This window comes from Anneissia japonica, unplaced genomic scaffold, assembly GCF_011630105.1.
Source record: "Anneissia japonica isolate Jap-2015-1 unplaced genomic scaffold, ASM1163010v1 scaffold997_len2565447_cov190, whole genome shotgun sequence".
Classification (NCBI taxonomy): Eukaryota; Metazoa; Echinodermata; class Crinoidea; order Comatulida; family Comatulidae; genus Anneissia; species Anneissia japonica.
Window position 1 is genome coordinate 1,760,273 of NW_022696369.1, and position 15,576 is coordinate 1,775,848.

Here is a 15,576-nt window from a genome sequence, read left to right on the forward strand (position 1 = left end):
GAAAATGTCCGGGGAAACCAGCCTGCTTCCTGCCTAATCTAGGCTACTCCCAGTTTTTAATATGTGTACTATGTGTAATAATATTATTCGATATATTAAAATAAAAAAAATAAAAACAATGTATATTCTGCTGTAATGATTATTAATCTATATATTTAAAAAGTCTTGCATATGTATGGCTTTTGTATTGTGATCAATTAAAGCGACCTATAAAAGTTAACTGAGTTAAGTCAAACTGATGACACGTCGACACAGAAATTTCCCGCAACCGAATTTGGGTCATGACTCAACCCGAACGCCGGTGTAATTTTAAACAACCAACATGGCAAAGATTTGCAAACGTGAATGAAATATCAACGTTATGTTTTTTCTAAACTTAGCATTACGAGCTTATGATTTTTTCATTTTGAAGACATAGACGAGTGCGCACTTGGTGTAAGTGATTGTTCTGTAAATGCGAATTGCACAGACAACGATGGAAGCTACACTTGTGAATGCGGCGAGGGGTTCGCTGGTGATGGTTTCTCCTGTATCGGTAAGTACCATGGTTACATTGGCCACATTTTTAAATAACAGTACTTTCTCTTGGCAATGTTATCTTTTTTATTACAACCTCCTATTTTGTTTTGAGTCATCTTTTTTCCAATTACGTGGAAGAAGTAAGAAACCTATGTACATGTATGAAGAAAAACAAGACCATATTGAGTTGTTATTTATTTTTTCATCCCCATCAATTTGTAATTGATCATTAATGAATTTATTAATTCTTTTCTTATTTTGGATATTGGTATTGGGTAGTTCAATCAGGAGACATTTTTAACCTTGTTCATGTGGACATGTTTTTAATTTAGTTCAGCAATTCATCTTCGACGGGCATTGAAGGATTTTTCTTATGTTGATATTTTCCAAATAAAGATACCGTTTACTTAAACCCGTCTCCAATTTATGTAAATAATTACGTCCAGGGTGAAGCAGCAGCCTAGTTATGATGCTTTCTATCATCTTCATCATCATCATAATCATTTCACTTTTATTTTCAAAAACAACATTAAAACGTGCCCCGAAGACCAAATTGAATGCTAGCCAAACAATTTTGAACGTAAAACAAATATTTAAAAAGGATTTAAACAACCATATTAAAGGTCATAAAAAAACAAACTATGAAGGCAACCACATCAAAAACACTTTTCATATGAAAAGCAGAACACAACAGAAACCAAACCAGATTTTCAACCCATGGTCTTTGGTTAAAGTATTATTGATAACTTGATTGTTGGCGCGCTGTATATAAGTGTAACATATTGTTGTACTGTCCACCACCAAAAAAATAAAAACGCCTCTGAAAGCAAGTCTTCAGACTGGGTTATCCTTGTTGTGATTTAAGCAAGCAATATTCCTAGACATACTTGCTGTTAGATGATGAAAAACTAAAAATAATAAAAGAAATTTTATCATCATATTTTAATCTATATTTAAATTAATGCATTTTTTATCCTCGAAATTCTCTTTTGTCAAACTGCTGTACTTTGTACAATAATAAAATAAGACATATACAAATACCAAATCATTATTATACAAGATTTGAGCATGTGTGTGTTATAAGTTTAAGGTATATTTATTTATTAATGTAATTATATATCTCTTTTTTTTATTCAGAGATAATCTACTTTGACTATGGAGCTGAGTATGGCGACAGTAGGCTTCGTGAAACTTTCGCTATAAATGGCGCAACAACCAAAACTATCGGAGAATATTTGTCACCGACATTTAGGCCAGCTGCTGGTTTTCCATACGGATCTTCGTTTATGACTAATGTTTATGTACGATTATCATATTGAATATTGCTTTTGTGTAATAAGAACGTAAATGAATATTGTTAAACGATGATAATTGTAATAATCATAGGCATATGTATTAATAATAGTAATGATTGTGAAAAAACACCATTAAAAATGGAAGGCAGAACAAATAACATAGGTCCTTATCATTTTGATATTTTCTAATACTCTTCGATCATACTTAGATTCCAACATAACAAGCATGCAAATAATATGAAATTTAAAAAAACTGTTTATTGACAAGTTAATTTTGATATAGTTAAAAGCATTTATTATTTTTTCCTTAAAGTTGAAATACTTACCTTAAAGTTTAAATTAATATTTATCGGCAACAGATCTTTCACATTTACCAGTGTTTTCATTAAGTCATTCAAAAATTTAGTATCGGAAACAGAGGGCATACAGCTCTTTTTAGAATAGCAAATTTGACAAATACCAGTGATTTGTTCATATAAGATAGGCCTAATATGACATGATCATTTTCATATATTTTATAGGTAATTCACATAAAATTGTCACACAAAACTTAATAGTATTTTGGTGTGCCTAACAAACATCGGCTTCTTCTCAGTCTGACAAAAGGATGGTAATGTGCATCTGTAATTTACAAAAAGTAATTTTTTTCGTACACAATTTCCCCTGGTTCTAATGTAATTATTTTGTTGTTATTTTCTCTGAAGATAACGGAAAACGGCATCCTTATATTGGTTGATGACGACGAGGAAATTTTATCCTACCCAAATCCCCCTACGTCTGGTTTTCAAAGCGGTGACACAAGGAACATAATCGCTCCATTCTGGGCTGATGGTGACTTGTCCACTAATGTCGGGGACGTCCTGTACCAGGTATTGCCATAATTATTAGTAGATAAAATATCTGAAAAAATGAATATCCTATGCTTATGCTTTAATGGAATATTTTTGGCAAACAATACATTTAATTGTATTGATAAATATGAATTGATACAATGAATATTGTTTTTAACGTGACGGGGAGGGTGTGCTTTGTTGCATAGATTTCTCTATGATGAAATACAAATATCACCACTATTACTTTTCTACTTGCTTTCTTAGGAGTACACATCTGATGACCCCGATGACGAGTCATTTCTCTCAGAAATTTTGACCAAGTTAACTTCTTTGTACCAGGATACTCTGCCAACAAACTTTTCACCGACATGGGCTTTGAAAGTCACGTGGTCTGACATTGCACAGCGTCCAGCTAATTCTGCCAAAAATACGGTACGTTATGCATGCTACTAAAACTTTCGACTTTCAAAAAAAGGCGTATTTAGAAGGGGAACGTATAGGCCCTACACGTCGATTTTGAGTGCCGTAAACATTTACAGAAATACAGCTCAAATCAGCTAAATATCCAGTGAATAACGACACGACATTTTTTTCCCCTCAATTAAGCTGAAATATGGAGTTATATTCACTTGGTGCGATGGAGATTTCGATGATCTACATTGTAATTAAAATATAGATTAATATTATTATTATTTATTATTATTATTGTTTATCTGAAATATTTTGAAATCGAACATTACAAATTATTCTATCTGACAGCGCAACACATTTCAGTCAACGATAATGACTGACGGGTTGTACAGCTTCGGGATATTCTTATACCAGAAGCGTGATATGTTGTGGAATCCTGATCTTGAAAGTCCTCAAGATGCCACCATCGGATACAACATCAGAAGTGATGGACCAGTAAATGTTGTAATCGGTAATTACAGACCAGACGAGCTCACCGGCAACACGGGTAATCTTGGCGAATGGGTGTTTCGATTTGAGAACAATAATGAAGACACCATTAACCCGAAAAAGCGCTGTCTTGAATGGTACTCTCAGGATGTCACTGAATTTTTTTCAACAAGTGGTTTAGGCAGTTGTCCCTGCAGCTTGCGACAAGCCGTCAGAGACGGACGATACTCATTGAGTCCTCTGGTATCTATTTCTTCTACGGGGATAGGAAGAGGTGATAATGTGAACACCGCCCTTGAGGCGTTTAAAATATCGGCATCTCTTTTTGAAAACATTGTAACGCTTCTAAATGATGGTGAGTCAGCAACGCATCAACTTGTTAAACAGATCTATCAAATATTGAACCTACCCAAATTACATTAAATAAACTTAAGCTACTAGGCCCTACTACACTTTTTACAAAAGCTGATTATTATCAGCTGATAAAAGAGATTTCCACAATATATTCACTACAATCACATAGTTACTTGATAATAAATGTAGTAGTAATAGTCTTTAGAATAATAAAGAATTAGAACCATTTTGCACGTCAGAGTCATGCTACCAGGATATGAAATACATAGTTCTTGCAATGTCTAGTATGTAAAAACTATGTTATAAATATAAATAAGGCAAATACACATTTCTCTCTCTCTCTGTTCAATTCCAGCAACATCGTATGCATTATGCCTACAATCGTCAACTTTTAATCAGTACCTCTCAGGAACACAGTGCTGCTACCGGCTTAATGGGTTCTCTCTTATCAATGGCTATCTTGGAATAGGTTGCAGTAGCTATGTCTTTAAATACGGCTACACTTTTGGAAATTGGCTGATATTCAATAATTATATCAACCACATAGGTAAGATACAAGATAAAAACACCCACGGTGATAATAATGGATAATTTTTCAATTTCAATTTCTATCATGAAAATTGAAATAAAGCTTCTCGTATCATAATAAATATTTTAGAAAGACATAGGCCTATATCTGGATTTAAACCAAGTCCATTATTATAATTATCGTTTGTATCAGGGGCGCTTTCATTTGTTCCCTTCAAGCCAACAACATTATGGTGTTCTTTTTCTTCCTCGAAGCCGCTTTCCTTCTACTCTTCCTTCAATAATATATCTCAAAAGACCACCTCCTCTAATTATTATGTCAGATCCATTTCTATCTTCTGTCTTTTATTACAGCTAATAAACTTCTTTTCTCCTTTACTCTCTCTAGTACTTGTTCATTTGTTAATTTTTTCTTTTATAGCGTATGATATTATGCCACAGTACTACTGTTGCAAAGAATCACACGACCTGTCTCTCTGTGACCTATTTTATGAAAGGCGACCTGCGGCAGATTGCAGCCAATATAGACCTCCAGATATATGTAAGAATCTCGAGTTTATTTTACATATTTTCAAGTTCAATATAATGAGTATTACCTAGTATATAAGTCTGATCATTAGGAGAAATATTACTACCAATGTTGTAAATAAAAACATTATTTCACTAATAATTAAAGATAGGCTACTCCTTGTGATGAAATCTTGAAAAACTAGAAAGTTTAATTTGTAACTATGTCTAGTGTAATTAACATTATATATATATATATATATATATATATATACATATATATAGGCCTATATATATATATGTATGTATGTATGTGTGTGTGTATATACGTTTAAGTGTACGTTATAATTGTATTTTGCTTGCCTTTGTCAAGCTTGGCCTATTAGGTTTCGCCAATGCACTTTTGTTCTTTTATATTTATGTTTGTAACCATACTATGCTGGAAATTCCTGTTTTCATATACAAGTGAAAATAAATTGAATTGAAGTGAATGCAAACATGTAGGCGGCAGTCGTATTACTTATTGCCGTTGGTATTTAATTTGTACAGCCTGGATGTTCGGTGATCCTCATATTGTAACAAGTGATGGGTATCAATACACGTTCAATGGTAAAGGGGAATACATCTGTTCAGATGTGAATGACGGTCTATTCCAGCTTCAGTGTCGAATGTCCTCGCCAGTGTCAGAAGAACAGGTCGATGCGACAATTTTCTCAGCCTTTACAGGTGTACATACTATGGGGAGCAGTACTCACGTAAGTACCAGTGTACCTTAATGAAATGGAGGAGCGTCATAGCACTCAATCAAACTTAACAACTGACCAATAAGAACGTGTTTTGAAATAGGCAGGATTACGCGCATGTCTCCAAACTCAGTGTCAGTTTTATTCATGCTCATATCATTATTGTTTACTGAGAATGCACTTACCAGCTGTTCTATTGGTTCCCAGTTATGGATTAAATCTCTTTTTTTACAATTGTTAAAAATAATTAATAATTTCTTTTAAAAAACTTGTGTAAAAGTTCTCTCTCTAATTAAAGACCACTTCAAATTTATCTTTATTATTCTAATTAGAGACCAAAGGAGCTAAAGACCATGTAAAACCCGGTCGCAAAACTGGCTTTTAATTGTATTCAGTTTTCCTTTTTTAATTACTCTACTGTTACAGGCCAAAGAAAAGTTGGTATTGGTATTCTTTTAATTCATTTACCCGGTACCTTTTAACTTTAACTTCGAATTGATGTTTTTTTAAGATTTTTTAGTATCGTAGTTTTCGTATTAAATAATTTCAACCGATTGTAACCATATTTGAAATAAACCTCGCGACGCGTTTACTTTTTTTAATTATATTGCTGACACTGTGCCGATGGCCGTCGCCGACACGATGCCATGAAGATAAAGACGAGGCGTACGCGATAAATCGCGTTTTAAGCAGACGGCATAGCGAAGTGTGTGCCCATTGAGTTCACAACTCATCCTACTATCTTGTCACTCCTACATTTACATTTAATATCTATGGCACCAATGCTTCTTGTTTCTTTTTCAGGTTCAATTCACAATGAATGAGGATGGGACAGATTTTGATATTCTCGTAAACGGCACAATATCTGTTGCAGTTGCTGATTTATTGCTAGGTAAGTCCATGTGTGGATCTATATTATTCGGATAATTACGGATCATTTGCCGAATCAATCTATCACCTGCAACGACTCACCAAATTTTTAAAACGAATTGGCATAAAAGTCATAGAAGCCGCTTAATATTAGAAAATAAAAATAATACTGTAATAATAATAATAATGCTAATAATAATGCTAATAATAATAATAATAATTCGCTTGATATTAGAAAATAATAATAATAATAATAATAATAATAATAATAATAATAATCGAAACAAGGACTTATGGTGTCTACAGAAAGTAATTTGATGTCCTCGTGATATTACATAAGATGTGTCTTCTCATATTTTCTTTATTTACCATTATCTTTAGGCAGTTACTTTTCATCGGATGATCCGGAGTTCACATTAAACATTCGAAATAGTAGTGAGCTAAACCCTGGTGTTACAAGAGTGTATGCCTCTTGGGGTTCTGGAATTGCCTTTGGAATTGCATTGCAGGAAAAGATGCTGGATGTTCTGTTGGAGTTTCCAGAAGAATTCAAAGGGCAGACTACAGGACTATTTGGTAACATTTTTATTTAGATAAAGCATTATTTTTAACATATCATGTTTTTAAACACGGCTCAAAAAACCAGTCAAACAATCAATTCAATCATTGCTCAATCAATCGATTAATCAATCAAACCAACAATTAATCAATCAAAAATTAACTAGGGCCTATAACATAAAATTGCCTGGGCAAAATTTTACTAGTTATAAAAAAAAGTGTACTATCGCATTTCACAATAAACGTATATGTTTATACATATATGTGTTTCACATTATTCTCCTCGTCATTGGATAAAACATTATCAATTTATGATTTCAGGAATATGGAACGATGACACTTCTGATGATTTATGTTCGCCAACCATGGTTTGTTTGAATACTTCAAATACTTTAGAGGAATCTGATATATTTGATATCGGCAATTCATGTACGTCTTTATGTTAATTTGTTGGTCATGCTTCTTTTTTTCGCTCAATTCCAGAGCAAATAGTAATGTATATATAAATATATATTATCTGTCTCTTATACACATCTAGATGTGTATAAGCAGAGTTTCCTCTTTACCGTTTAAAATTTCTATATATCATTAGCGCAAGATGATTTAGAGTTGATATCTCCACGTGTGGTATATTTCTTATATTAAAGATATCGCTTTGGAGATTACGTCTTGTCGTTTAAGTTGATTAAGAAGAGAGCGTATAAGTTTCAGGTGTGTGAGTCAAATATCAGTGTTGTATCGGCATGCCGTAGAGTGCGAACTCGGTTGGTTACCTCCAATCTCAAACTCTTTCACACTCAAGGTTCCGCTTCGTTACCGTTTACAATTCCAGGGGAAGATTTAGGGGAGGTGGGTCGGCCCCCCCCCCCCCCCCCCCCCCCCCCCCCCCAGGATGTAGCAGCATGAAAAGTAAAGAAAAAATAAAGAAAAAGAAATTATTGATCTTCCAAAACGCCTCAGAGGCTATTTTTCGAGCGTCTAGAAAACAAACATTTCGCGGGGCATGCCCCCGGACCCCATAGGATATTGTTGTCACGATCGGCCCCACTTTCGGCCTCCCTTTCAGCCCCCCTCCCCTTTTCGGACATCTCTGGATCCGCCCCTGTATTCCTCTAATATTTTAAAATTGTGTTTTAGGCCTACTATATACTCTTTATAACTTTTTATTTCTTTATTCAAAATGACAGGGAGGCTAACAGAAAATGAGTCAGAATTTGTCTATCCACCTGGTATGAATTACGATGATTTTAATGACAAGAGCTTTCGACCAACTTTCCTGGATGATCTCAAGGCGAATGCTGACGCGGACCTACTACAACAAGCTACCGATGTGTGTGGATCCAACACAGAATGCTTGTTCGATGCTTTAGCCACAAAGAATATTGAAGTGGGAATGAACACGAAAACGACAGATGAGGACAACATTAATGACGTAGAGATTTTAGGTATGCTACATCTTGTAAAGATATATTTTGAATTTAACGAATGTGAAAATAGAATTGTATTGAATTGAGTTAGAATTATATAAATGTGCTCATTCATAACCTGTTGTCATACTTTAGATTTGCCTTACAGTTCAACAACTATAACCGTGCAATTACTGTGCTATAATTCATGATATATGAATATGTATACAATATATAGCAAACATAAAGTAAAATGTGATCATAATCTGTTTCAGAAAATATACCACCCGTTATTGATCAGATTGTGGGTGCCGGCCAAGAAAATAAAGTTGGCCAATACCAGTTAAATGTACGTGTTAACGATACAATTACATTGACAATAGAAGGAAGTGACGAAAATAATGATACAATAACATATCAATTGGAGTCCGCAGTGCCAGGTGCCGCGATTGATTCTCAGTGTGAGTTAAACTATTCGGTATTTTTACTAAAAAAAAGTATTAACATGGTTTCTTACTTAATTCAGTAGTCTTTAATTTTATTAGTATTTTATTATTATTGTATATAGGGTCTGTGGTTTTATGTTTCCTAGTATACCTAATTTATATCATTATTTTGCGATGTAAATACATAAAAATGTAGGAATGTTATGACGATTCCAATGATCTCTCGTGATTGATTGATCGTTTGATTGATAAATTAATTGATATTAAATAGGCCTATTATGATTTTTATTAGCCGGTGTATTTACGTGGACTCCAGAGAACACAGACATGGTTTCTATCACCTTTTTGGTCAGTGATGGTTCACAAACAACCAGCGCTGTCATTGATATACGTGTCTGTGGATGTTTAAATGGTGGCACCTGTAAATTTGACGATATATTAGAAGGATCTGATATTATTAACAATAGATTTGCAGTAAGTTCTTTTATTATTTTATTGTCAAATCCGTTTATACTAAAAAGTTAAAAAAAAGTTAACTATAACATGGAGGAAACAAATTATTTCTTCCATGGTGGTAATTCTATTGTAGGCCTATGTAATTAGACTGTATACAATTAGACTTTAACATTGATCTCGGATTCCTCGCACATTACCGTCAATGATTATAATTTATTATTTACTTCCGTTTATTATTTTAGGAATTTTTATTATTTCATTTTTTGTTATTTTACTGCTTTTCATGTATATGCATATTTGAAGCTACTCTATTAAGATCCATATTTAGTACATAATTACTGATACACTGTAGTATATTTTTTTTTGTTATTGTTTTTTACTATATTGACTTTAGCATTTTCTGTTTATTGTAAGTCTTTTCTTTACATAGTACTGTATTCTTTACTTTACATAGAAAATACAAATTTGGTGTACCAGATGACGCCAAAACGTTTAAAAAAAAAAAAAAAAAAGTCAATTAAGAAGCGTAGGCATTTGTAATGTGATCAATTGCATTGGTAGCGCGCGACCGACAAAAGTTGACTAACGACTATTAATCTGATGACCCAAACCAACCGCTGGTGTACTACGGTACCATTAAAATTATAATTTGAAATTGCCATAAAATCTTTCAAATTAACCTATTTTAGCGAAAAGAATTCTTGATAACGATTGATCAACTCGCCGGAGATCATCTTTGGCCCGTGAGACTCTAAAATAATTTGACCCTTCAAAAAATTAATTAAGAACCAGAGTTATAGATGTTCTAATCCCATTTGTACAGTCTCCTGATGAAGGCCACTGTGTGGACGAAAGCTAGAGATTAAATTTTAAAAGCTACTCTTAAGAGTGTTGCTGTCATTTCTTTTATATTGTTTAATAGCAGACTAACGCGGTTACACATTTTATTCATCATATTGTATATGTGTAACTGTTTTAGATTGTGCAATGTAGCTGTAGTCTGGCGTGGACAGGATACGACTGTTCTGAAGATTATAATGCCTGCATAGAGGAACCCTGTTACCCTGGTGTTATATGCATAGACAACATTGCACCTGCTGAGAATGCAACGTGTGGAGGCTGTCCGACAGGCTTGATTGGTGACGGATTCAAATGCTACGGTATGACGTCACACTACCGACACATCAGTTGCTTATAAATATGTTGGATTTTTCAACAGACATATACATGTAGGCCTTCAAACGGGGTCTTATTCATATGTACACGGAACACTATTCCGCTAGGTCTCAACCTCTGTAATGCTGTTGCTAAGTTTCCACAATACGACAGCGTAAACCTGTACGTTAAAGGTGTGTTTGTGGGACATGCGCGTATTTCTGACCATGTTCTGCTTGGTTGGTTGTTAAGTTTGATTGACACTCTGGCCTGCATCCACTTGAATGACGTTAACATCTTTCTACAGTCACACATTTAAAAATTGTTATTGATTAACAGAAGCTCTGTCCACGCTATCAAATTGTATGCGACAAAGAACTATGATTTTGCCCATTTGGGTGTAATGCAACAACATGCCCGTATAAAGGCACATCACACAAATTATTTTGACATAGAATTTGATAGTGTGGACAAAAACGTAATGGTATGCAATTATGTTTTATTGAACTGATAGATTATGACGAGTGTGCTGCCGGTATGGACCAAGATGATCAGGTGCCATTCTGTGAACACACTGAGCTGTGTACTAACACACTTGGTAGCTATACATGTAGCTGCCGATCAGGCTACGAGCTACATCCAAACCAAAAGGACTGTCCAGGTAAAAAAAAATATATACCGTATTATATACACTTTGCGACAATTTTTTAATCAATATCGATTGGAAATAAATGTCACTGTATTACAATACGATAAAGAGACCATCACATTCGTTTTTGTTTTTGTTTACTTATGTATTTATTTGTTTAAATATATTATTTATTCATTTTATGATGTGAAGCGCATTTTAGCTTTTGCGTGCATTGTGCGCTATACAAGTCTAACAGTATCGTAATGATGGTATTAATAAAAGTAATAAATATTGTTACAATCAATATTGATATGCCTAATAATAATTTTACTTTAAATTATATTATTAATATTTTATTTATAATACTTTTTTTGAGAAATTCTCTATATTTATGTTTTATGATACCCATGTAATTGTAAGTATTGTATTTTATCAGTAAATGTCAACTCAGACTGCGATTTGTTGACGCGTCGGATCTGTGTGAGTTAAACACAGAGGCGATGGTCTGCGTCGGGCAGAGGCGTATCCAAAAGTTTTGAAATGGGGTTGCTGATGGGGGGGGCGAAGGTGAAGTGGGAGGCTCGATGATCAGTTGAGGGGCGCTAATTCGCAAACTAAGGTGATTTTAGGTGATTTTTAACACTTGACCTTGATTTCTGGGGGAGCGACTCGGTAAATTCTTTTGGGAGGAGGGGGAGGGGCGTACCCCCTAGTTACGCCACTGGCGTTGGGGACGCGATCTTTGTTTCGAAAACATTTGCATGAAACTCCACTTGGACCGTCTCGACTGACTCGACTCGCGTCGAGAACAGACGCGTCGTATAAATTAAACATATTTAATAATATCACGACAGCTTAAGACTGTTCCCCGACGTCGGGCTGTGTCGTACGACGCTGTCTGAGTTGACCTTAACATTACCATAAATGAAATGAATATGGAATGTTTCAGATATCGATGAATGCGATCGTGGAACTGACTCATGTAGTGATCAAGCTGTTTGTCAGAACACTATTGGTAGTCATAACTGTACGTGTATTGTAGGTTACGAAGGCAATGGAGAAACTTGTGAAGGTAAGTTTAACATTATACTTTTTTTCGTTCTATTCTGTGTTCGCGTTTCTCTCAATGAAACAAAACAAACAAAAACAAAACAGTAAAAACAGTAAAAACAGTGTCAAGGGCGGATCCAGAATTTTTCAAACGGGGGGGGGGGGGCACAGCAGTCTTAGAATAGGTAAGTGAGTAGCACCTAACTTTGATTTGCATTGAAAATTTTAAAAAAATAATGGCAAAACGGGGGTGGGGACACGTGACCCCCGTTCCCCTAATGGATCCACCCCAGAGTGTGGAGGATTTAAACGCACTCAGTTCCACGCAATTTTGGCCTGTCTGGTGTGACACGTTGAGGCCAGGCCGGATGTGTTTAGGTTTCGGAAGCATTAAATGTGCTGGGTGTTTGACATCATGATGTCATATACATAAGCACAGTTAGGCCTAATTCAAGATCCTATGCGTATTAAGGTATGTTTCTAACCAAAGACAGGACAACATCATGGAGCTTTGCGTTTTAAATCCACGCTGTTTTTACAGTGAAAACGCAATTTTAGCAGCATTATACGCGTTCCACAACTCTGCGCCTTCTCATGGAAGTATAAAAAATAGGCCAGGTCTAGCAATAATCGGTTGTAATGTTACAGAGGTAAATAAAAGTTGTAGTATCATATTATAACTATTAGCCAACAAACAACACATGTGACAGTTCACGTTAGTTTCTTAACCATTTTTACAAATATTGTAGTTATTAATATGCCGATAAATTTTCAATGCAGATATCGATGAATGCCAGACAGGTGTGTACCCATGTGACTTCATGGCAGAATGTGGAAACATTGATGGTTCGTTCACATGTACGTGTTCTGATGGGTATTCTGGCAATGGTGTAACTTGTGAAGGTAAGTTAGGCCTAATACTGACTATAATGAGCAATAGGCCTAGGCCTATCATAGGTTACTGGTATGAAAATAGCAATTCATATATTTAGGCATACTGTAATACTTAATACACCAACACGTAGACACAGTTTCAACTTCAATTTACTCTATTTTACTTTAATTTCAAGATGTCGATGAGTGCCGACAAGAAATGCACGTCTGTGATCCGAATGCAGACTGCGTCAACACTGACGGCAGCTATCGATGTACTTGTCGGGACGGTTTCCAGGGTAACAACACATATTGCGCAGATGTTGATGAATGCGTTGAGAGGGCACTCGATTGTCATCCGAATTCAAATTGTACAAATTCCATTGGTAGTTACTTGTGCATATGCCCTGCCGGTTACCGGGGAGATGGTTACACGTGTGTTGGTAAGTTGTAGTATACAGCACGCCATAACCATATAACCATAATAGTGCCATAACATTGTAACAAACTTTAGATATATTTCAAAAACAATACTAATCTAGTAGGTTTTGAAAGTAAGCCTGTAGATTTACTTTTCAGACATTAATGAATGTGCAGAATCAGATGACCTCTGTCGTGAAATTGAAGAGTGTGTGAACACAGACGCAAGCTACTTTTGTCGATGCGTTACTGGATATGCTAGAGACACAGAGGGTGCTGAGTGTACCGGTAAATATGCTCGATGTTAATATAGTCTGCCATTTTTTCTACCAAAAATACCAAAGGCATAAAGAAATGTTACAATCAAACCAATAACTATCCAGCTTTTGTATGATTGATTTATCTCTTTAGATGTGGACGAATGTACCCCGGTCAATGGAACGGGACCGTGTTCCATTAACGCTCAATGCGTCAACAACAACGGCTCGTTTGCATGTGGTTGTAGTGATGGTTATTCCGGTGATGGCTTTGCTTGTTTAGGTAATAATACATATTCACGAAGTATGAGACTGCCATTGTACAAAAAGTATGGGAGGTGGAAAAAAGGAGAACGTGAGGAGTGAGAGGAAGAAGATAGAGTGATGGATCAAAAAATACAGATACAGAGTGTGTTAGCAAATCGTGGATTTGAAAAAATACATATAGACCTACATGTTATAAATATTTAAAAAAAGAGGCGAAAAAAAAAGAGACAAGCAAGTTAAATGTATAATGCGACGATTTATGGAATGTTGAATTAACTTTTTTTCACTTAGGCCTAAGTTAACTCTTATTATTATGTCGACAGATATTGATGAATGTAATGTCCGAACCGATAAATGTGGCCAAACTTGTACAAATACTGCAGGCAGCTACACCTGCGGTTGTATGGACGGATTTGAACTTGGATCAGATATGCTTAATTGTGACCGTAAGTACGAAGGCTCATACCATCAAGAAACAATTCCACGCGAGCATTGTAATTCCAATAATATAAATTGAGAATGGAAAGAGAAGCACCTAAAGGCAAACCAAAACAAAATGGTTGGATGATATTTAGGGATGGACATGTCATACCGTAAGGCGTACCGACATTGTCGCGCAGGATGAAAGCAAAATATTGAAGATGATAAAACCGATGATAATTTTGAAAAGCAACTTATTTATGGAGCATCGTTAAATACTGTTGATTTAATGGGGTTTTTTTTTCAATATTTATATAGCTCTTGAAAACAAAGTCTGTTCAGATATGGCGGATCAGTGTGGTGCGTCTGCTACGTGTGTCATTGATGACAATAACAACCCACAATGTGTCTGTGACAGAGGTTATATGTTGGTGAACATGGGATGTGAAAGTAGGCCTATTTATCATTCTCTATATTTCTTTCTTTGTCAGATTCCTCTTCTGTTACGTTTCAATTTATATTATTCATTGCATTATTCATCTTGCTGTTCCTGGTTTTTTCCCAAGCCTTTAAATGAATTATTTATATATAAAAGTATCTTATTCGAGATCCAGCAAGTTGAAAATATGCACAGAAAAGGGGCGTCGTATCTTAAAGACCTCTGACTAGATTGGCCACGTGCGATAATAGTGTTTTATAAAAATCGTGAGTCAAACACGTACAAGTGGTTATGACGTTCCCCATGTATGCAAAGTGGAGGCTAAGTTTTTTTTATTTTGTTTATATCATTGCATTATGCATTATTCCTCTTGCTTTGCTGTTTCTGGGTTTTTCCCATGCGTTTTAATCAATATATATATATATATATATATATATATATATAAATAATCAAAGTAAGGTAAATACAGTGTTGTAATAAAGGACTTAATAATGCATCGTGGAACATAGTCCTCAACGAATGCAGTCCTGTAAATAAACAATTGAGAATGGATGGAGAATAGGTTTCTAGTCGTACCTATTGTGTAATAGAGTGTATCTGGTGGTATTTGAACCTGTTCAACCATGAAGCCTCCGTGGTCTAGTGGTTA

The 15,576-nt window shown here is 35.0% G+C and overlaps 1 protein-coding gene across 1 annotated transcript in view; it reads left to right on the top strand.

Moving 5' to 3' along the window:
- Window positions 1–15,576, top strand: part of LOC117102007 — a 38,122-nt gene that overhangs the window by 10,127 nt on the left and 12,419 nt on the right. The window contains exons 11-33 of the mRNA XM_033242212.1: window positions 413–535; window positions 1,657–1,820; window positions 2,519–2,683; window positions 2,912–3,079; window positions 3,407–3,902; window positions 4,257–4,448; window positions 4,851–4,970; window positions 5,486–5,691; window positions 6,484–6,571; window positions 6,931–7,125; window positions 7,429–7,536; window positions 8,295–8,552; window positions 8,789–8,974; window positions 9,252–9,433; window positions 10,395–10,575; window positions 11,085–11,231; window positions 12,151–12,273; window positions 13,032–13,154; window positions 13,322–13,567; window positions 13,704–13,832; window positions 13,956–14,084; window positions 14,392–14,514; window positions 14,807–14,938. Of these exons, the coding sequence (XP_033098103.1) occupies window positions 413–535; window positions 1,657–1,820; window positions 2,519–2,683; window positions 2,912–3,079; window positions 3,407–3,902; window positions 4,257–4,448; window positions 4,851–4,970; window positions 5,486–5,691; window positions 6,484–6,571; window positions 6,931–7,125; window positions 7,429–7,536; window positions 8,295–8,552; window positions 8,789–8,974; window positions 9,252–9,433; window positions 10,395–10,575; window positions 11,085–11,231; window positions 12,151–12,273; window positions 13,032–13,154; window positions 13,322–13,567; window positions 13,704–13,832; window positions 13,956–14,084; window positions 14,392–14,514; window positions 14,807–14,938 (3,984 nt within the window). The remainder of the gene's footprint in view (window positions 1–412; window positions 536–1,656; window positions 1,821–2,518; window positions 2,684–2,911; window positions 3,080–3,406; window positions 3,903–4,256; window positions 4,449–4,850; window positions 4,971–5,485; window positions 5,692–6,483; window positions 6,572–6,930; window positions 7,126–7,428; window positions 7,537–8,294; window positions 8,553–8,788; window positions 8,975–9,251; window positions 9,434–10,394; window positions 10,576–11,084; window positions 11,232–12,150; window positions 12,274–13,031; window positions 13,155–13,321; window positions 13,568–13,703; window positions 13,833–13,955; window positions 14,085–14,391; window positions 14,515–14,806; window positions 14,939–15,576) is intronic.